The following is a 22,605-nucleotide window of genomic DNA, read 5'->3' as shown; positions in this document are numbered from 1 at the left end:
AGCTGCATTGAATGCTCATTAAATACTTAATGATTCATTGATTTTTAAATAATTTAAACCACTTATACTATGTTTTTACCCATTCTTCCTTTACCTCCAACATCCTTTTTATTGCATTATCTACTATATACTACTAGGGTCAGGGTCAAGTTAAACGAGTCCCAGTAGGAGATGATAGGGTAGGTTACGTGTGTATTTATCCCCTCCTCAGGAGTGATCAATGCCTATCACTCGGCGATGACAGAAACAGAAGTTTAAATGAAGTCGTGTCAAATATCATAGAAATAATGACTTTGTCACAGAAATTTCTTATCATACCCATCTTATCCTTTTCCACAAAGAATAGATTTTGTTCTCATCATGATTTCAGACTTTGAGGAAAACGAGTTCAGTGACTTAAGGTCAGACAGCACGATATCATGAAGATAAAAACTGTGTGAAAATTTGGAGAGAAAAATGTGTATGTGACTGTTGTTTTTAGAAAGAAATGTTTAGCTATGGAGTTTTGAAGAAGAGAAAGTCAGTTTGTAAGCAAGTCAGCTTTATGTTTTTAAGCATTTCCATGGGTTAACGAGGTTGGATCTTATACTTGGGCCTCTTTTCAGTGGAGTAAGAGGGGAAGAATTGATCAAAAGAGGTAGGAGATGTACCTAACATGTTGTGATGATAACAAACAGAATGACTTAAATTTCATGAGTCATTCTGGTCATTAACAGCCATCATCAGAAAAACATTAGCATGTGTGGCTTTATAAGGGAACCCCATACAACTGGATATTACCCTATAGTAATTTTTGAGTGGTGGCCTAAACACATTTGGCCGCAGAAGTGAGAAGTGAGTAAGCAGTATCTTCTTCTTCTTCTTCTTCTTCTTTTTTTTTTTTTTTTGATTTAACTATCTTAGTAGTTGCAGAAGCTTTGGGTCTGCACACCAGTTTCTGCTTAGAGTTCATTAGCATAAGAAAGTCAATAAGAGATTAGTCTACCCTGAATTTTCATTTTTATTCCATTTCACAAAACTTGAGTGTAAGATGGGAAGAAAGTGAATAGATTCCCCAGCTGAGAATTTTGTTAACTTGGAAGAGAATGTTAAGCCCAGTGTGTGAGACCGGGGAGAGCCAAGGAAGAAGTCACTCTCCTCTCCAGTATCTTACTTCATGCACCCCACTGACACCTGGTCTCTCATTTTCCCATTGCTTCCTTGTTGTGTTTCTTCTCCTTAGCTTTCCTGTTCCTCCACACACTAGAATTTAAGCCTAAGGATTTCTGATACAAGATTATGTAATATTTGAAATTAAAAAGGGTGAAATTTATGAGTCCCAAACCAAAACAATTAAAAAATATAATAAAAAAACGACTGGTGTCCGCGTGCACAAACTGTCTTTCGAAAAAGAAAAAAAAAAAAAAAGCCAAACAGAAACGAGGCCATTAATTACAGCGATGATTGTGCTCTGAAAATCAGGGGTTCCCCACATGTTTATTTCTACGCGGGCTTTGTGTTGCAGTAGGTCACAAATTGTTGCCCCTATTTAGAGCAACAATTGGAATTGCTTGGCCCTTTAGGTCCACAAAAGCATGGTCTCATACCACATATGTTACTAACTTCAAAGACTTTGTCTTTCTAGATTACTTACTTGAGTCATTAAAGGGAACGTTTCGGATCGGTCTGAAGGATGAGAAGGGAGTGAGAACACAGAACCGCTTCCTTTTTTCCCTTCTTCTTCTACCGAGTCGCGAGAGATCCAGTCCAGGTTTTGCCTTCGACTCCGCCTCTGAATTTCGGCTGTGCTCAGTGTAGCACGTTTCTCTCCCCTCCTTTCTCCTTCCCTCTAGCCTCCAGTGTCTGTCTCCGGGATTTCTCTCTTCCTATTTCAGGAGGACTCTCACAGGCTCCCTCAGCCTGTGTGAAGCCGAGGTTTCCCCTGGATCCCGTTTATCCCCAACACATACCTCCACGCACACGCGCCCCCAAGAACCCGCGCTCGCCCCGACACACACGCGCGCACACACACTCGCGCTCGCCGGTCCACCTCCCTCTCCGGGAGAGCCGGCGCGCGTTCCCACCTTCGCCGCACGCTCGGGCGAGCCGAGCTCGCAGCGCTCTACGATTCTGCGGCTCGGAAGTCGGATCGCAGCTCTGAACCCCCATGGTGGCTTTTTAAACATTTCTTTGCCTCCGCTCGCTCGTTTTTATTGCACCGCTCCCGGTCTGGGGGACTAGAGGAGCGAGGCGGCTGCTTTCCCAGCCAGCCCTGGTTGGCTTGCCGTCCTCCATCTGGCTTATAAAAGTTTGCTGAGCGCAGTCCAGAGGGCTGCGCTGCTCGTCCCCTCGGCTGGCAGAAGGGGGTGACGCTGGGCAGCGGCAAGGAGCGCGCCGCGGGCGCTGGCGGGCTTTCGGCTCGAGGGGCAAGGGGAAGAGCGCACGGGCCCTGGGGTTTACCGAGCTGGATTTGCACGCTGCACCATGCCTTCTTGGATCGGGGCTGTGATTCTTTCCCTCTCCGGGCTGCTGCTGTCCCTCCCGGCCGGGGCGGAGGTGAAGGCTCGGAGCTGCGGCGAGGTCCGCCAGGCGTACGGTGCCAAGGGATTCAGCCTGGCGGACATCCCCTACCAGGAGATCGCAGGTAAGCGCGGGCGCGCGGCCCGGCAGGCTGCAGCCCTCGGCGGCCGCACGTCCTCCGGGCGGCCGGGCGCCCTCCTTCGCCCCCCTGTTGCTGAGTTGTTGGTGTTCACTTTCTGCCAGGGCTGGCTCTCCCGGACGCCGGCGGATGCTCGGGCGGCTGCTCCCGCGGGGAAGGTGTGCGTCTCCGCTGCCTCATTGTGTGCACACGCGGGAGCGCCCTCCTTCCCTCCCGCCTGCCCTCCCTCCGCTCCGGCGCCCGTGCGCGCCCTTCGCTGTGGGCTCGGACCGGGCGGGCCGGGGAGCCCGGGACACCCGGGGGGCGGCCGCGGCGCGAGGGCAGGTCGCCCAGCGGGGCGCTCACCCCGCGCCTCCCGCTCAGGCAAACTTGGAAGAACTGCGGCCACAGTTTGCCCAGCGCCACAGTCTGAGTGGCGCCTTCCCCACTCCCGCCCTCGCGCCGGCGGGGGCGGTGGAGAGACGCGGAGGGCTCCCCTCGCCGCTCGCTCCGCTCCGCTCTCTGGGTCCTTCCGGGAGGCACAGCGCCCGGCGCCCGGGACGGGGGGGACCCCCACCTTGGGGGTAGGGTGGGGGACCCGGCCTCCGGACGTCGGCAGTTCCGGGCTGGTTTGGGGAGTTCACCCGCTGCCAGTTTCGGGCTTGGGGCGGGCTTTCGCGTTACGGGCCCTCAAGTGCTTCCCCGATTGCGGTTGGTCACTCGCGGTTCGGGGGCCACCCCCGGCCGCCGGCGCGGAGCCCGGACCTGAGCGCGATCTCGCCCGCCCGCCTGCGCTCAGAAGCTGCGCCGATTGAAGCGGGTGGCTCACGGCTGGGTTTGTCCCGGGGTCCCCGGACCCCGCGTGCCGGGCCACTAGCATTCCGGCCCCGAGAGCTCGAGAGCCCCCACCCCCTTTCTCGGCGCCAGCGTGTGGGTAGCACTCGGTCTCCGGCAACTTGCGCAGCAGCCCGGGGGCGCGTTTTCCGGCTCTTAGCTCCAACCGAGGGGGAGCTTCTCTAGGGCTCTGTGAATGGAACGTGTCGGGAGAGAGAATCCTGTGGCTGCGAGCGAGCACTGCTGAGCGAGGCACCGGGAGGCCGGGAGATGCTGCGAGGGCGCGGGCTGCTCAAACCCGGCCGTTGGAGTCCTCGGTGACCTCGGATGGTCAAATCAAAACGCTGCATTTCCACCAGCCTCTCTGCATTTCGCCAAAGAGCTGGCCGCCGAGTGAAAACCTTTTTGCAGCTGTATCTTAAAACATCACAGTTTCGATATGTAATGCAATCGCTGTTTTATTACGGTTGAGCTATAAAACTCCACAAGTGCAGGTTTTTACTTATACCGAAATGAACACATTTATAGAAATTTAGGCACTGGAAAGGAAAAAAAAAAAAAAAAACCCATACACACGGTCACCCCGCCGAGCATGATATACAGGGAGCCTTTTTCCAATTCTGAGCCAGACGTAGCTGGTCTCTGGTGATTTGGAGGCGGAACCGGTGGTGAATTATAAGACCACTTTTCTACCCCTGTCACTTCTTCTCCCTTTTCCAGAACTCCTTAATTTGTTAATCAGTGACTAGAGAGCTACTGCCCCCACAGCTCCTTAAGTTTCTTAACTCTCCTTCCCCTTTGTCTACTGTTATTTCATTCTTTTTAATTAATTGATAAGGATCAGCTTTGCTTTTTTCTCCTCCCCAAATCTCAGGGAATTAAACTTTTAAAAGGTTTTATAGTATGGCTCTCTTCTTCTAGGACCTTTTCCTCCTCTAATCTGGGCTCTTTCAAATTGTATCTTTTAAACACAGATATTTCCCAGCATGATTTCAGATATGATATCTCAGAGAAGAAGTTAAGTAATTTTAAATTGCTTCAGTACTCTTTAGTGGATTATGGGACCTCCAGGAGGCTACACTTCATTTTTAGCGTGATGCAAATCTCCTTAATATCAAAATAAAGGTTTTCAGTGTAAATAGTTTCTGTACTCACCATTTACTTTACTGAAAACATTTCCAGCGGTTAAAATAAATCCTTTATTTGATTTTTAACTACAGGTTGTTTTTTTTTTTTTTTCTCCCCCCCTTTCCCCTCCACCTCTTGACAATTATAGTGTTCCCTAATTAGCTGTTAAGTTCTAAAACGTAGGCTTTTGTTTAAGTCACTTTCTAGGACTAAGGGCACTGTTGACTTTATCTTAACCCTGGTGTGCTTTGATGCTGGTGGAAATGATCAAGATACAGGTCATTGTGGGGTCAGATGCACATCTGATAGGGAAGCAAATGAAGTAAAAGATAATTGTATATATATATATATATTAAAACACACACATATAAATGTATATACACACACATTCCTATATATGTATGTGTATATGTATGCAATTTTTTAAAAAGTGAACTACTCAATGCTACACATTGTTGGAATAATTACTTAGGAAATCTGTCCTATTATTAAATGAAAACACTCTTTTGCTCTTCCCTAGTTCCTGAGACTATTTGCATTTCATTATCTAGTATATGGTGGTTATCTTTTCTTTAAACTCCCTTTTCATCCTTTGTGTTGTTTGGGTTTTTAATGGTTTGCTTGAGAAATGGCATATGCCATTTTTCTGCCAGGGAACATGAATTTAAAGGAACTGCTGTTCATAATTTAGATTCATGCAGGCTGTTTCTAATTGAAAGATATTTGCAGGTAGCTTGCCTGGTAAAATAACTGAGAAGTAATAAGGACATTATGTTTCATCATGACATTATTAAATTTTTACTCAGAACTCACAATTGTGAAATAGTGTTGCCCTTTTCTATTCTAGGATAAAAGGGAGTTCTTCAAACTCAATAGATGAGGGGCTGTGATGGGTAATATATAAAGTTACACTCTCAGAGAGTGCTTGGGAGGCCTTTAAGGGGCAGGTTGCGCCATTAATCTTCACTCAGTCCTGATCTTAAGCCATCCCAGGCAGATCAGATAGACTATCCGTCCTTGTTTGAAGGACCTCCAAAGGAGAAGACCCATGAGCCTCTCTCGGCTATCCATTCTAGTACTTAGTAATTCTTGTGGTATCGAAATGTTTCCAGATAACTAGCCCAAAGTCTTCCCAGTTTGCTTGCTTATTTTCTTCTGTTCTGTCTTCTGGGAGGACATTGAGCAGTGGATCATCAAGTTCTCTGTTAGGAATGTTATTTTGACCAAAGGTAGGTATGAAACCTAGTCCTTTCTTTGAGCATCCATAATATTATCTCATTTTCCAACCCAGATCATTTTGATAGCTCTAAACTTAGAGCTCAACAACTGAAAAGAGTATCTGCTTGAAAGACTAGGCAATTCAGAGAGCGCTATTTTATGCTTACTGAGCCTCTACGCCTTGAACTTTCTTGGAGCCATTAATTATAACTCCTTGGAGCTGACTAGTGGTAACTTATTGGCTTCCATGCCTGCTTTTTTTCATCAGTTATCTAATGCAGTTGTAGTTAACAATCCCTTATTTGGAAACTACTACGTGCCCAGCACCTGCTTAAAAACATTACCTGCTTCTAAAACATTAGACATTGTCTTATTGATGCCTTTTAATAATTTTGTAGATATCATCATAATCCCCATTTTATAGATGAAAAAACTGAGCAGCAGAGGGGCTAGAATGATTAACTTGCCCAGGGATGACTCAGCAAGAAAGTGGTGAAGCTAGAATTCCAATTCAGGCATTCTGACTCCAGGTACCTAAGTCCTAGACTTAATCCTGCCCCCTGCCATTCTGTATTTGTTGAATGAATGCGTGCAAAATCAATTCTTTCTTCATCTACTAGGTACATAACCTGGTATTATCAATCACCATATGTATTCCCTCACAGTTTGTGCTGAATATTTTTCTATCTACTTGCAACATCTACAATTTTTTCAAAATCACTTTGAATTTGAAATTTGTGTTCTCAGGAACCAGCCATGCTATCATCACTAAATTGTTCATCTATTTATGTGTTTTCCTGATTTTTAAAAATTGTATCTCTGTAGCTATATAAAAGATGGAAACTAAAGAATATGTATTAGTATTTTTCAGTATACCAGGCCTACACGAATAATGGGTTAGTGCAACAAAGCTTGAAGCTATAGGAAGTTATCATAAGGGTAGAGGGAGGAAGGAAGTTTATTTTCATAGATTAGGAAAAAATATAATTGTTTTCTCAGTATTTGTCCCTTTTTATGTCTCAGGTGTTTTGAGAGCTGGGCTACAGGTGGATATTACAGCCTTAAACTCTTTCCCATCTCTTGGATATGAATTTAGAGTATGTCAATGATTCTAAAAATCTATCCCAAAATCAAATTACAAAAATATTCTCTTATACTCTGCTGATATACTAGTGACTTTTGTCAGTCCTTCTTTATTGCTTTCAAATTTCAGTAATGCTTCATTTTGCCTGATCTTTGTCCGACAGTCTTTTCCTTTCTTTGGTGGGTTTCCCAGGGAAACTGTCCTTCCTCTGTTCCCCCAGCAAACTAACTTACTTAATACACTTGCCATTAACACAATTTTTTTTCAATTGTCACATTAATGTAAACAGAAAAACTGTGTTGGGTAAACTTTACTCTTTTATAGACATGTTAAATACCCTACTTTGAAATAAATTATTTAATTTACATTTAACTGTCTGCTTCGTAGATTTCTGATTTCTTTGCCCTCTCCTCAGTTAGCTGATGTCTTTAAAATCCTTTCAAAGAACAGAGGGAGAGGTATAAATGAGTTAGCAAAACTTCAATGTTTTAAAATAATTTGTCGGGTCACTAGATTTCCAAAAGAATCACATTCATTCCAGGTATCAGAGCAATCTAAAATCTGGGCTATTAGGAGTGCCACTTGTTATACTCTTGATTTGGAAATTAATTTTAGGATGATCCTTGCAAACAGAGCTATCTTAGCTGATTTAATTAGCAGATAATATGTCATCATTGAGAACAAGAGTTCATTTGAGTTGACTGATATACTTTTTGACATAAAACTCACCTCTTTTAACTGTACCACATGGTAATTGCTGGTGAGTAGAAATGTAGGCTGCTATCAAACGTGATTTAAAATATACAGCATTATGTCCTTTAAGTATTATAGTATCAACATTGTATCATAATTTATGTAAGAGCCTGACTAATGTTCTCTTATAATTATGGGTAAGTTTTATGAACACTTACAAAATACAAAATTATTGAATCCTTTTAAACCAAATGACCTACTATTTAGTCACCAGATTTGTATAGACCTATGAGTTTAGGATAGAAATTGTTGTGAGGGAATTGCTGATAAAATCGTTTATTAGCTTAATCTTATATTTTAGGCCTACCAAAGTAACACATTTAAGATTATTTTTTACCATCCCCCCTTCCAATTCACATCTTTCAAAAGACTTCTAGCAAGGCCAATGGTAGTGACAGTTTAAACAGAATACTGAATATTTTTTTAAACTTGGTGCGTAAATCTCTTTGCAGACCAGATTCTGCTCTATTAAATTCTTTACCTGGCACATAATTCTACTTAAAGTAGTTTCATAAGCTTCTTCAAAATTATTCAGTTTTAAGTTATTTACATGATCCTGTTTGAAAGTATAATTGTCTCCCTGGGATGCCATATTTGTAAATAAAAGGTTTCATAGCAGTAAGTCTTGGGTAAAGGTTTAAAAAATTCTAATAATCCTGAATGGAAATATTTAAGAGTTTTTAATAACCTTGGATGAAAAATATTTTTCAAACAAATGTACCAAAGAAAAATAGGAATTTGATTCCATGTTTAGACATTATTCAGGTTACTAATTTATTTTTATAACTCATTCTCTACTTCCTTTAGGTTTTTTTTTTTTCATTCATCCAATAAATTTTCTTATATACCTTCTATGTGTAATTTACTTTGCTAGGTACATTGTATAGGTCCTCAGTGGATTTTAATCCTAGAAGGGAAGTAGAAATGAAGGACATCATTCTCAAGGAATGGCTGAGATTGAGGCAAGCATGAGGTACCTAACTCCATGAAAGCATTGAGCAGAGCATCTGATCTAATCACAGCATCTGGGAATGGTTCCTTGAGGAAGAGCAATGGACCATGGGCTCTGGAGCATGAGAGCATAGTTAGTACCTACGTCGTTAGAAGACCCTGAAAGCATGAAAGGACTTTTAGAACCTGGGTAAAATAGCGGTGGATGGAAAGCCTGTGGGAGTATGGGAGAGCCTGCGGGCCAGGTTCATACACTGTCCAAAGATGACCCACGCATCATGGCCCAATGCAGGTTACCTATTCACTGCAAGTGTGGACCCTTAGCTCTAAACCTGTGGCGCTAAACTCAAGTGTTTACACAACCGGTTGTTTTAAACACAGCCCGTAGAAAATACACTTTTAACCATTTAGAGCCTGTCTCTTGTGTATCCTACAAAACTGCATAAGGCCTGCTAGTCATTTACGGGATGAATCGGGGACCTAAAAAGAACTCCCAAGTTGCTGTGCTCTCCACCCTGTGGCTGAGCAGCATTGCCTAGCTACTTAGTTCCCCTCTCCACTCCTGGGGGTTTCCTTCTGGTCCTGGCTCCTCTGTTATGTCTGCCAGGCCCCCAGCTAAGAGGGCCTTCCCCTCCCATGCGGCAGGCCTGTCAGATTTCACCTAAACAAAGCTCTCCGAGTCCTGAGTCCTGCTGCCCCCTCCCCTCCCGGTCCTGTCTCTTGCCTTCATCAGCTCTGAAATCCCTGGAGCTCACTGCAGAGACCTTGGCCTTCAGTCTATGGCAGTGAGCTGCTATGAAGAAGTGTTCCAGAGGCACCTGGGTGGCTCAGTGGGTTAAGCCTCTGCCTTCGGCTCAGGTCATGATCTCGGGGTCCTGGGATCGAGCCCCGCGTTGGGCTCTCTGCTCGGCAGGGAGCCTGCTTCCTCCCCTCTCTACCTGCTGCTCTGCCTAATTGTAATCTCTCTCTCTATCTGTTAAATAAATAAATTTAAAAAAAAGTGTTCCAGTCAGGATTGGACTTGATTTGAAATGTTACTTTGGTGGCTCTGGAGAGAATGGATTGCAGGGGAGCGGAAGCAGATACAGCAACAGGAGGAGATGTTAGCTTGACCTAGAGTGGTGACTGGAAATGGAATGAAGTAGAAAGCAGGATACATTTAGGAGCTACAAGAAAGACAAATACCAAATCCCATAGGATGTCACTTACCTGTAGCATCTAAAAACCAAAATGAACAAACCAAACAGAACCCAGATTCATAGATGTAAATGACAGATTGGCAGTTGGCACCAGGGAGCAGGGTTGGCGGGTGGGTAAAGGGGATCGAGCAGTACAATCATACATTATAAAATAAATCATGGGGATGTAATATAGTGCATGGAGAAAACAGTCAAGAATATTTTATTAACTTTTATGGTGATGGATGGTAACTAGACTTACTGAGCTGATCATTTTGCAATGTACACAAAGGTCAGATCACTGTGTTGTGCACCTGAAACTAATATAATATTGTAGGTCAACTGTACTTCAGTTAAAGAAAAGAAATATTTAGGGGCACCTGGGTGGCTCAGTGGGTTAAAGCCTCTGCCTTCAGCTCAGGTCATGATCCCAGGGTCCTGGGATCGAGTCCTGCATCAGGCTCTCTGCTCAGCGGGGAGCCTGCTTCCCTCTCTCTCTGCCTACCTGTCTGCCTACTTGTGATCTCTGTCAAATAAATAAATACAATCATTTTTTTTAAAAAGGAATATTTAGAAGGTAAAATTGATACAACCAACAGACCACAAGTCAGGCAAAAGTGAATCATTGAATATCTATCATGTGATGGACAAGGACCATGACCCAGCGTCTATGTATGTGAAAGAGAGGGAGAGACCAAGGGAGAGAAAGAAACATCCCAGAAGCATTCATTGAGTTTACAAGGCCATGTAAATGGCTGACATAGTTTATATGTGCTTTTTAGTGCAGACGAAACTCAACATCATAAAACCAGCATGGCATTGTTAAGAGTATCAATGTGGCTGAAAGAAAGGGATTTCCCAGATAGGGCACAGTGAGATGTTAACTCTCAGTAAAGACTTACCAAAATATACATAATCAGCTGTGCGGTTTTGAAACATCAAAGTTTTTTTGTCCTGTGCAGCATAAAAACAAAACTAAACAAAACCGCAAAACTTCAATTTTTTACCAAGATGAAGAATGAATTAAATTGTTACTTCACTCCCTGGTAGTTAAGCAATGCTATGTCCTTGGCTTAAGTACCAAATAATATGTTACTGGTTGTAATGATAGGAATCACAAAATGAAGACTTGCTTTCACCTTGCTGAGAGGAAGCGGTCAAATTTAATTGGGGTTGTATTATTCAGGGTTCTCTAATGAAACCAAAGAAGTAGGATGTATAGATATAGGTATATATATTAGGAAATTTATTCTAGGAATTGGCTCTGGATGGAGGCTGAGAAGCCCCATGACCTACAATATGCAAGCTGCAGACCCAGTAAAGTAGATGCTGAAGGCCTTAGGCAGGGTACAGTACTGATATAAGTCTCAGAGTCTGAGTCTGGAGAACGAGCTCTCATGTCCCATTGTAGGAAAAGATAGATGTGTAAGCTAAAAAAAGAATTTGTTGTTCTTCCACCTTTTTGTTCTATTTGGGTCTGGATAGATTGGGTGGTGTTCCCTGACACTGGTCACTCCTGCTACTAAATCAAATGCTAATCTCTTCCAGAAACATCCTCACAGACACATCCACAGATTACGTGGGTATACCAGCTATCTGGATATCCCTTAGGCAGGTCAAGTTGACATATAAAATTAACCATCAGGGGAACATTGACTGATGGGTAGCATTTGACAAAGAGCCATGAAAGAAGAAGGCATTTGGGGTGGGGTTAAATTCGTAAGCAAAGTAGTGCACGTGGAGGATACTACAGAAAGGGATGAATTAAGAATCTGTGAGACATAATATTGAACAAATAGGGTGGGTTGTATTTTTGATGGATCTTGAAAACCCTTGGTTTTATGTGGCAGGAAGTAGGTCACCATCCTAGGTTCTTGGCAGTCGAGTGACAAGATGAAAGTGTTGTTTTAGATGAGTCAAGCACTGTAATCAAGATGGAATAGATCATTAAAGGCCCAGGAGGATGGAAGGGGGATAGCCAGGAGGCTGATTTAGATACTAAAGCATGAGATGCCAAGGGACAATATGAGGTTAAGTGGTGAGAAGAGGGGTGAATGAGGTCATCAGAAAAGAAACAACATTAAAAAGAAAAAAAAAAAAAAGGTAAGAAAAAACTTTACTCCTACTACTTAGAAGTTCCAAGAAAAAGTATTTCAAGAAGACAAGCCGTTGAAACTCTTGCCTGAAATCGTCTATGTCATTTAAGATACTTCTGGCAGCTGGTCATAGAAAATCCTGCATTGGGTGGCATACCCACACAGGGAAAGCCATCGTTTCACCTAAGTTGCATCCCAGAACAGTTTTACGATTGAGAAAGTGGGATGTTCATACTATCAGCTGTGTCCCAGATTCTCTCCATCTTCTATTCTCTGCTGTCCTCATTCTACCAGGGAGCTCCATTATGGAAGCAAGATGGCTGCTGGAGTACTAAGAGTCAAAGCCACATTATGATGTCCAGAGGCACACAGTGGGGCTCCTTCTAACCATGTGTGCCTTCTCATTGATGAGACAGACTGTCAGAAGCCCCTTGGCGGATTTAGCCACCCTCTCCTTCCAGAATTGCTTCCTGTACTCATGTCCCGAAGAAAAAGGAAAAGGGCCATGGCTGTTGATGGACTAGGCATGGTTACTCCCTCAGAAAGGGGCTGATGTCTTCCTTCCTTAAATATGTGGTAACTGCATTGCTTGGTAATCTTCATAAGGATCCCCGGGAATTGAAGGGTAATGGAGAAACTGAGAGTAACTACCCAGATTGTCTCCGAATTAATGAGGTAGTTGGCAACCTTGCTCATTAAGTCCACTGTTTCTCAACTCTGGCCAGAGGTGAGGCGACACATGTTTAGCAAATAGCCTTCAGGAGGGTAGGGTGTGGGGAGACCTGATCTGTGGCATTTGCCAGTTTTTTCTGTGGTTTAGAAATGTTCCCACCATGACAGATTTCAAGCTACTAACAGTTTAACAGCCAGCTTACGAAATTCCTGAAAATTTACCTATTGGCTCTTCTGTGTTGGAAAGAGCCAGGGCTATCCGGGAGTCATGTGAGATATTAAAATACAATACTTATACGTGGGTTCCATCTTTAAATATTCCGATTTAATTGGTCTGAGACAGGGCACTCTTTTTCCTTTCCTCCTCTCTCCCCTCTTCGCTTCCTTTCTTTTTCAGTTTTCCCAAGTATTTCCGATGTGCATCCAGGGAAGGGAACCCGTTAGCTAAAGCTAACTTCATAAACTGGAAACCTGATCCTGCATTAGGATTACTGGAGGGCTTGTTAAACAGCAACGCTTGGGCCCCACCCGCAAAGGTTCTGATTTAGTCCTTCTTGGGTGGTGTCTGTAATTTTCATTTTTTTTTTTTTTTTAAACAAGTTCTCTGGTGACCCTGATGCTCTTGGTCCAGGGACCATCTCTTGAGTCTCTGGGAGCCAAATTCTGAGTGCATTGACTGTGATTTTAAATACAGTTGTTTTTTTTTTTTTGTTAGGGTAGACAGTCAAATTTGGGCAATGATTCCTGTTATTTCTCATCTTGATCATAGGTAAGAATCCTAACTGATAAAGTGCCTCTATTTCAAATTGCACCCTCCTCCTCCCCCTCCCCTATCGCCTCTGTCCTGTTTCAAATGCTTACTTTGGCCACTAGGGGGACTAAGGGAAAGAGAGTGATTGGATCCGTTTAAGCCACAGGTACCTCTGTGTGGAAGGAAAGGGACCCAAGTCAGCGGCAAACGCACAGCGGCATGACTGGGAGAGAACTTCAGCAAGGCTCTAAAAGAAACTGGGAAATGTTTTATGTTTCTTTTACTATAAGATCTACAAGATCCCCATTATTCTCTGTTAATATGGCAGGCTTCCTTTGGGAACATGACTTGTTTTTTGGGGGGGCTTCCTATTTAGAACATTTCTGGTGAAGAGTAATTCCATCTCCCCTTCCCCACCCCAGCTGTTTTTTCTCCAGGAGCCTCCCCAGTGCAGATCTAGCCATTGTTTCCCTGACCTCCAGACTCTTATGCAAGGAGACTACATTTAGAGCTGGCCAGTCTTCATTTCGTACACTTTTAGTTAAAGATGTAGCATAATACATTCAAGGCATGCACACCTATATTCTGTAGGCTTGATCTGCTAGTGTGTTTGCTCCTTATTACAGTTGTTGGATTTTTTGAGAAATTGACTTCCTCTCTTTGTGCCCCCAGGACAGTGGAGATTAGCAAGGGCCACTGAGCCTCAGCTGAATTTCGGGGAACCAGAGGTGTTTCCTCTGCAGTGGGGTTGAGGCAAATATTTTCTATGTAAAGAAAACACTTGGAGGTCTTCTTTTTTAAAAAGATGAATAATTTTTTTAAAAGATTTTATTTATTTATTTGACAGAGATCACAAGTAGGCAGAGAAGCAGGCAGAGAGATAGGAGGAAGCAGGCTCCCTGCTGAGCAGAGAGCCCGATGTGGGGCTCAATCCCAAGACCCTGGGATCATGACCTGAGCCGAAGGCAGAGGCTTTAACCCACTGAGCCACCCAGGCGCCCCAAAGATGAGTAATTTTCAATTTGTATTTTCTTAATGGGTCAGCACAGCTCAAAGTCAACAGCGCTTTTGAAATGAACTTGAAAAAAGCCACTCTGCTTTTAGATATTACAGATATTTTTAAAGTGACAGGCCCTACCTTTTTCCTGGAAAAGTTAGAAAATACTGTAAGCATACTCTAGCTCTTTGCTTATCCTATTTTCTTCCAAATCCCAATGACTGGGAGTTTTTAAAATGTAAACAATACTAAAATGTGAAGTGGTTGACATATTTTTCCTTTATTTACAGCAAGAGGTTTAACACATGTTTTTGAAGAGTTTCAGTGATCATTGACATACTGGGAACTCGATTTGGAAATAATAATTTGTACTTCTGACATATTAATAATTTGGAAATATAGGATTCCTGGACATTCCTAAGTGATCTGTTACAGCTTCTCCTCCAGCTATGTATTTACTTTGAACTTAGGTAACACACTTTACTATTACTTTTACATTATAAAGTGCTAATGTGTGAAAGCCTTCTATTGTGCTTTTACTACTCATTTGATTATGTGGTATCTTATTTAATATTCTTTAATAGACTTGGGGGTATTTAGACATCAGGAGGTCAAGTACTATGTTAAAAGCTTAGGCCAGTCTTTTTATATGTCTGCAATAAAGAATATATTCATTTCACTTATATTACCACATGGCTCTCATAAAAGGTCAGTTTCAACTGAATATAAAATAGGTTACAAATGGCAAATCTTATGTCATCAACAACAAAATTATTATGGATAATCTCTTTTCAATTACTACCTTCCCCTATTTAAAAAAAAAGAAAAAAAAGCAACTGGAGGATTTCTTAAAATCAGAGATCGCATGATGTGTTTTGTACAGTAGACATAAAAATTATATAAATCCATTTTTTTCACTTTAGTCAAGATAATATGTATAATCACACTAAAATTCCAGTTGAAACAACAGCAAGTCAGGTGCATCAGAAATTCAAAACAAAAAACCCCATAAAATTATACTTTTTCATTTTGTTGTTATATTAATTTGACAAATTAATTTTGAATCAATTTCTCAGCCTGGATTATTGATGTAAAGGTAAGTAATATTATGGGAAGTTCCATGCATAAATGTAAGCTGATTGCTATGATTTAAGAGTAGTAGTTTATCCTTATCCTGAATATGCTCAGGAAATTCTAGAAAGGTTTTCGGCTTAACAAAGTGGGAGTTGAGTATATATAAAAATGTAGGTTGCAATGATCTTAATTCTAGGTGGTAACTAAGGTTGCATTTTATAAGTGGCATGACAAATTCCTGCAGCTGAAAAACCTGTAACACAATTTAAAGTGAATTTTGACCTTTTTAGCCATGAGTTTGTGAAGTACAACTCTTGACAAACCATCGTTCTACCTCCGAAATACTTATTTTCAAAAGTTATGACCTTGTATTTGGAAAAAAAGTTTACAAATGCTCTATGTTCTGAAAGGCTTTGAAACAGTATTATTTGGGAAAAATGAGCCTCACTCCCAGCTACTATAATCAGGAAGGAGAGAAAGATGGAATACAAATCAGCCAGAGCAGGCTTTCCCCCGCTGCACATTTCCTAAAGCCATCTTCATTCAGGGTGACGGTTCCGATTTTAACCTAATTAAGCATCAGAGAGAATCAGGGTCCTAAGAGATGAGCCTGAAGGTTCCCGGAGGTCCCGTGCTGCTCCTTCCCTCCCTCCCAGGCTTGGCCAGGGAGCCGCTGTCCGGGGCTTCTGGAAGGTTCCAGGGATGCCCAGAAGGAGGCTCTGCTGTGTAGCACCAGCCCAGAGGTGTGCCACCTTCAGCCACATTTCAGCTGGGTTACCGTGGAATTGATTTTCACGGCTCATGACAGAAGCTGTTTTCAGCCCTTGAAAAGGAAGTAGCTGGGCTGATACTCGTCACACAAACAGCAAATTGCTCCGTGGCTTTCATAGCCTTCCAGGTCTGTTACCTTAAGGTTCTAATGGCCTTTTAACAGTGTTTCCAGCTGAGCAGCAGATGTAAAGGATACCGAACACTGAAAGCCGTGTTTGTTTTTTTTTTTTCCCTCCTCCCCGAAAGAATCATTTTTTACAGATATTGTACTAACACCATATCCTAGGACCTATTCAATAGCATGTTAGATTGGAAAAACTGAACCAAACCTCAGATAAAGTATTGTCAGTGCCTTGCTGGGCTGTGTGTCCCATGTTAGTCACCAAGCCCATCAGGCACTGAGATCCTGTCACCAGGAGTGGGGACCCATTTGGTAATATCAGGGAAAAAAAAAGAATGACTGGAACCTCATGAAATCTCTAAAAATTCCTTATACTTACGTTAAGTCAATGCATTTTCATCCTAAACATTGCAGCGCATGTTTGGAAACAACGCAATTAGCTTTAGGAATTCTATTCAGGCTACCTCTGGCTTCCCTTCCTTTTGTCTTGAGTGCTCATTTTGTCCTTCTGTTGGTCAGGGCCTGAGATGTTTCCCGAATGGGGAGCTATGCCCTCCCTGCACAGTGAACTTGGAGGCCTTTAAGCTTTGGTCTGTGGAGGAAGGTTAGCCTTTCAGTCTTGTGGACTTTTGGGAAAAAGTCAAACATAACTGAAGAACACTTGTCGAATTGGATGTTTTTCCATTTTAAAATATTAGAGACACAGTACGCCTTTTGATTTCACTGAGGTCCAAGCAGAGCTTGGTATTTTCAACTTTCCAGTGGTAACTACACGAGGTCAGAGAAAAAACAGCCATGCCAGTGAGTCATTATTACTCGCTCCAGGAACTGGCCTGTTTTACAAGCTTTTGGAGGGACCTTTAGGAAGTACATGAGCTGCCACCATATTCTTCCCCCAAAGTGGAAAATATGCATATGTTGAAACTCTGATCTGAACAGGAGATACGAACAGACATGCATTTTCTTTCCTTCTCGTTTTCTTCCTCTTCTTCCTGCCATTCCCTTTCTTGGGTTGAGCAGAGACTGGCTTTGGCTCCTGGCTCTATTACTTCGCCTTTTGGAACCTGTCTGTGCCTCTGTTCTTTCGTCTGTGAACAGGGACAATAATAGTCTCTACCTGTCATCATTGTGTTGTATTAAATGAATCAACCTTTATAAAGCTCTTAGAATGGTGGCTGGCTTACGATGAAGTCTGTATCCAATTTTGAAGCCAGTCAATCTCTTGATGAGGGTAGGGAGTAACAAGGGGAGAAAGGGGAAGGGTGAGTTTCCTGGGGCTCCTCCAGGCTCCCGGGCTTGGCTCGCCTGCTCTGCCAATGCCCAGGGTCAGTGTACTTTTTGATCTGCTCTTGTGCAACTTGGAAAGGAACCGGTAGTCTCCTTTCCTGGAGTACTCACCCTGACCATGGTCTTTTCTGACCCTTTAGGCCTCATGAATCAGTGGCTTGTTTCTCACCTGGCCTCTGGTCCCCCTGTGGCTTTGATCACCTACTGTGGTGGGAGCAAAATAAACCATCTGGTCTGCAGCTCAACCGCATTCTGAACCCACCCAGGAGCACTCTGAGACTACTGGGCCAGACTTGTGGCCCCTAAGTGTGGGTATAGCCCTCCTTCTGAACATCTTTGCCTCTGAGTTTGAGGTCATTGCCAAAAGCCCACCAGGCAGTCTTTTTTTTTTTTTTTTTTTTAACAGATTCCTAAACAGAGTTTGGGCTAGAAATCCTTCTTCCCTTTGGCTCTCCTATATTGACAGGATGCTCAGAGACGAGAAACTGGGAAATGTGGAGAGTCTCCCTGTACATCCCTCCTTCATACAGACTGTTGGGGGCAGCGATGGGTTTGCCATCTTTTGTCTTCCTGGCTGGGTTTCAAAACCTTCATGCAGGTTTGGAGACTTGTCTCTTAAAGAGGTCAGGTAACAGGCATCCATGGCCTTGGAGGGTGAGGTCTATAAGAAGACAACAAATTCAGGGGCAAACAAAACCGAACCAGTGAAAGATTTGCAGAATATTATCCTCATTACCTATGCAATATGAGACTTCTGAAGAGTCTCAAACATCAGGTGAACTGAGAAAACATAAATTCTTTTTTACATGGGACTCTTTGGGCTTTCTGGTAGATGGTTTCCTAGAGGAGCAAGAGTTCTGAATTCTTTGTTTTGTGCTTACTAATTGGTTATTTTGAAGTTTTCTTTACCCCTGTGAACCTCAGTTTTCAACTCCATATAAAGGGGCAGTACCACAGCCTGCCTCGTGATAGCTAGTTGGCTGTAATCCCCACTGTAAGACTTAGTCATTTTTAATTTCCTTTTATGATAAGCTTCTAAGAGAGAAGCTCTAACAGAATGTTAAAAGGTGATCTTGAAATGCTGTTAAACGTCACATAGCACATCTTTTAAAAACATTCTCTTTCTTTTCTTTTTGGTCTTCTTGGAACTGACTGTGAAAGTTCCCTTTCATGCCGTTGTCACAGGTTCCTGTTGTGCCTCCTGTCCTCAGACTGGTATATCTGATACGTGGCTTTGATGATTTCACTTTGCTGAAAGCAGGGGTTCTCAGCCTTGAGTGTACATCAGAATTACCCAGAAGGCTCGTTCAAATGTGGGCTGCCAGGTCCCCTTCTGGGAGTTTCTGAATTGGTAGATCTGAGATGGGGCCAGTGTCCAGGTGATGCTGACACGAAAGGCATGTAGGCCACACTTTGAGAACCACTGAATTCAAGTTCAAGCCTTCAACTATCAGAAGTCAGTTTAGTTCTCCAGTGGCCTGAAAATAAATACCCATCATCTTGGTTTGACATTCAAGAACCGAAACTGTCTTACTAACTTAGTTCCAAGTGCCCTTCTAGAAATTTCTGTCTCATAAAACCTTTTTCATTCAACTTACTCTTCTTTCTGTGTCTTGTTTCATTTGCTAATACTCATGACAATGCTTGCTCTGTCCTTCCCAATTTTCTCTACCAACTAAAATGCAATTTAGTTCAAATTACTCTTCATGCATTTGTCCTAAGTTACCCAGTCCCTATTTTCTCCTTCTTGCCTTGCTTGTCTAGTGTTTGTCTCTTCATTTGGTAATTAACCAAATTTTGCCTTCTCCCGACTCTGAAACCGTTGTCTTATATCCTTTGAAATGAGTCACTTAATTTTTGTTTCCCAAATTTGCCTATGTGATATGTGGTGACTGAGGGCACTTAAAAATAATTTTCCAGAGCTCAGTATTTGAGCATAGTAGGTATTGAATAAATAACTGATTACTCCTTGATTGAAATATAGAAAGGATTTTTGTTATTGTTAGTTGTTTGGTTGTCTGGCCAGGCTTTACTTAAAGACAAATCTAAAGATCAAAATTAAATGGTGTAATATAAAGACTCCCTTAAATTTTCTTTGGAAGAGTGTGGCTGGTAAGTTATATTAGCTGAAGCCTGTGGAAATCAATTTGTGAAAGTATAGACCAGAGTTTATTGTGTGGAACATGCATTTTGTTGCTTTCCCTTTATTGTAAGGCGTCCCATTCCTCTCACTGAGGTACCTACTGTATATAGGTGTATGTCTATCAAAATGTTTTTTCAAAATGTGGCATATTTTAGCTATTACTGACAGCAATTTCCAAATGCCTGAAAAGATTAGAGAAACTAAATGTAAAGAGTACTATAAATTGCAGTGACATTTCCTGGGAGATAAAGAAATTGATAGAGAGGAAAGTTAGTTTAAAAAAGTCAGGCCTAGGGATAAAGCAATCAAATTGTACCACCTTTGGAATGATCTATTTACGATGGAGCCTTTGAATAATAAATTGTGCCACCGGAAAGCTCATAGGAACCACTTGCAATTTTCTGAATTCCATTTTAAGCTGTTACCTATCCAAGGCTGTCTTACTTATTGTATCAGTTCGGGTCAGTGGAAATTTATTTTTAATTACTTGGCTGAAGAACAGCACCTACAATTTCCCTGCCCTTGAGGCACACATAGAGTTGTGAAGACAGAGACGTAGATAATTAGTTTCTATATGATGTGGGGAGTGGTGTGACAAAGGCTCTGTGATCCTAGAAGAAAGCTGGTAAGGGTTGAGAGCAGGTAGAGGTAATCCACTGGAGGGCGAGGGGGAGAGGCAGTGAAGGCTCTCCATTAGGGAGTAGGAAGTACCTTTTTTAAACACTACAATAATCTATTTTTTTTTTTAAGGATTATTTATTTATTTATTTGACAGACAGAGATCACAAGTAGGCAGAGAGGCAGGCAGAGAGAGAAGGGTTGGGGAAGCAGGCTTCCTGCTGAGCAGAGAGCCCGATGTGGGGCTCGATTCCAGGATCCCGGGATCATGACCTGAGCCGAAGGCAGAGGCTTTAACCCACTGAGCCACCCAGGCGCCCCCACAATAATCTATTTCTTATGTAGGATTAATTGTTCTTCCATATAAGTGGATGAACTCTAATTATATAGTAAGTAGGGAAGATTAAACTCCTCTACCCTTCTAACGGGAATTAGAAGATCATGCCCTATAAACTGCCCAAGAAATGGGCAATTCTGGTTTTGCAAAATGTTATCAGTAGATCTTTGTTTAAGCAAATAGAAAATGCATCTGCCCTTGGAAAATTGCATATAAATTCCCAAGCATGATATTTAACTCTGCATTATTTTAGTTCCCATGTTTTAATGAAGTTTCCGGAGAAACCTTAGGAAAATAGCTACGTTAATCATGTAATAATCCCTGCTAAAGGTATAGTTTTAAATGGTGACAATCCTACTATTTCATACACAAACATTCCTCTGCATACATTAGCATATGATTGTGCTGTATATTTTGAAAAGTCATAGACATCATAGTGACCTATTAAAGTAGTTATGATATGTGTAAATCAGAAGGCAAATATTTTGATGGTCCAAGATGACATTTGCCATAGGGGGCTAAAAAGAACAGTTTGTGCTGTGAATCCCTTTTACTGACTTTCTTACACAGATGGTACAAGAAGTGGTTCTAGCTAGAGGAAAAGTAGAACCAAGTTAGGTTTGTTTTTAAAGATTTTATTTATTTGACAGAGACACAGCAAGAGAGGGAACACAAGCACGGGGAGTGAGAGAGGGAGAAGCAGGCTTCCCGCAGAGCAGGGAGCCCGATGCGGGGCTTGATGCCAGGACTCTGAGACCATGACCTGAGCCGAAGGCAGACGCTTCACCTACTGAGCCACCCAGGCGCCCCCCAAGTTAGGTTTTCTTATATATTTGTGCACCGCAGTGATTTCACTGGGCTTATTTTTTAGTTTCTCTATTTTTTATCAGGTTTGAAACTGTGAACATTTAAACTCCTGTGCTGTTGCACAGTTTGCATATGAAATTGTTTTAAGCAAGTTCTGACATGATAAAAAAAAAAAATTAGAGAGGATGCCCAGATGATAACAAGCAGAAAAATTCCCCCTTTATATAAAAGCCTCCATTCTCGTTTGTAAAGCAAAATGTTCTCTCTTAAAAGTAACAGCTGCAAAAAAAAAAAAAAAAAAAAAAAAAAAAAAAAGAAGGCAGGAAGGCAGAACACACTCATCTAAGTTGTAAAATATGTTTTAGGAGCTCAACAGGGATTTTGCTGTTCTTGAGGAAAAAATCGAAATCTAATTTTAAAATGAAGGTATTTAAAAGCGTGGCCCTATTTATGGGGCTGGTGAGGAGGGGTCAGGATGCGGCCACTTCATGCGGGAGCCCAGGTGGGCCGCCTTGCGCTGGGGCCGTGCCACCCCGTGAGGCTGGTTGGATGTCTTAGCAAGCGCCTGTCTTTTCTGAATGCAGCAGTGGATGAAATAAGAGAATTCCAGAAATAGTTTTAACACAAAAGCCATTTGGGTTTTCATGAAGTTGATCTGTTCAACTGCATATTTCTTTCTAAAAACAAGATTGAAAGTTTTTTTTTTTTCTTTCTCTCCCCATGTGGAATTGAGGCTCTGAACTTCAATTGTGTGTTTCTTTAGGTGTTAAACATATCGATCTGTAGGGTTACATTGATCTTTTCCTAATCGTTGTGGCATTGAGGGGCTCTTTGTTTTCTGAATGGCGGGCCTGATCTCTGAATGACAGGTGTAACGGTCTGTCAGAGACCTTGAATGGTGAGTCTTGGGAATTTGTTTCTCTGACAGAGCACCAATTTCCTAACCTGGAAAATATAAGCCTCTGTAAGTTGTACAGTTTTGAGGTGTTGAGGAGTATGGTGTGTGCGTGTGTGTGTGTGTGTGACAGAAAGAGAGAGAGAATTCACTATTAACCACAATAAATAAAGTTTCGTTAAAGACTAATAGTAAGCCTAATTAGCTAAATTATTAATTTTAGCTGTGATAAACTTAGTTTTCTTTCTCTAGAGAGAGTTTATTTCTTTTTTT

The 22,605-nt window shown here is 42.3% G+C and overlaps 1 protein-coding gene across 3 annotated transcripts in view; it reads left to right on the top strand.

Annotated features, from left to right (window-relative positions):
- The first annotated feature begins 2,214 nt into the window (after nucleotides 1-2,214).
- GPC6 (glypican 6) overlaps nucleotides 2,215-22,605 on the top strand; it is a 1,087,460-nt gene continuing 1,067,069 nt past the window's right edge. For all 3 annotated transcript variants that reach the window (XM_032864158.1, XM_032864157.1, XM_032864159.1), the window contains exon 1: nucleotides 2,215-2,623. In XM_032864158.1, coding sequence (XP_032720049.1) covers nucleotides 2,464-2,623 — 160 coding nt within the window. In that variant the 5' untranslated portion in view covers nucleotides 2,215-2,463. The remainder of the gene's footprint in view (nucleotides 2,624-22,605) is intronic.

This window comes from Lontra canadensis, unplaced genomic scaffold (genome assembly GCF_010015895.1).
Source record: "Lontra canadensis isolate GAN:19392208 unplaced genomic scaffold, GSC_riverotter_1.0 scaffold26, whole genome shotgun sequence".
In the NCBI taxonomy this organism is placed as follows: domain Eukaryota; kingdom Metazoa; phylum Chordata; class Mammalia; order Carnivora; family Mustelidae; genus Lontra; species Lontra canadensis.
This window is presented reverse-complemented; position numbering and strand designations above follow the sequence as displayed.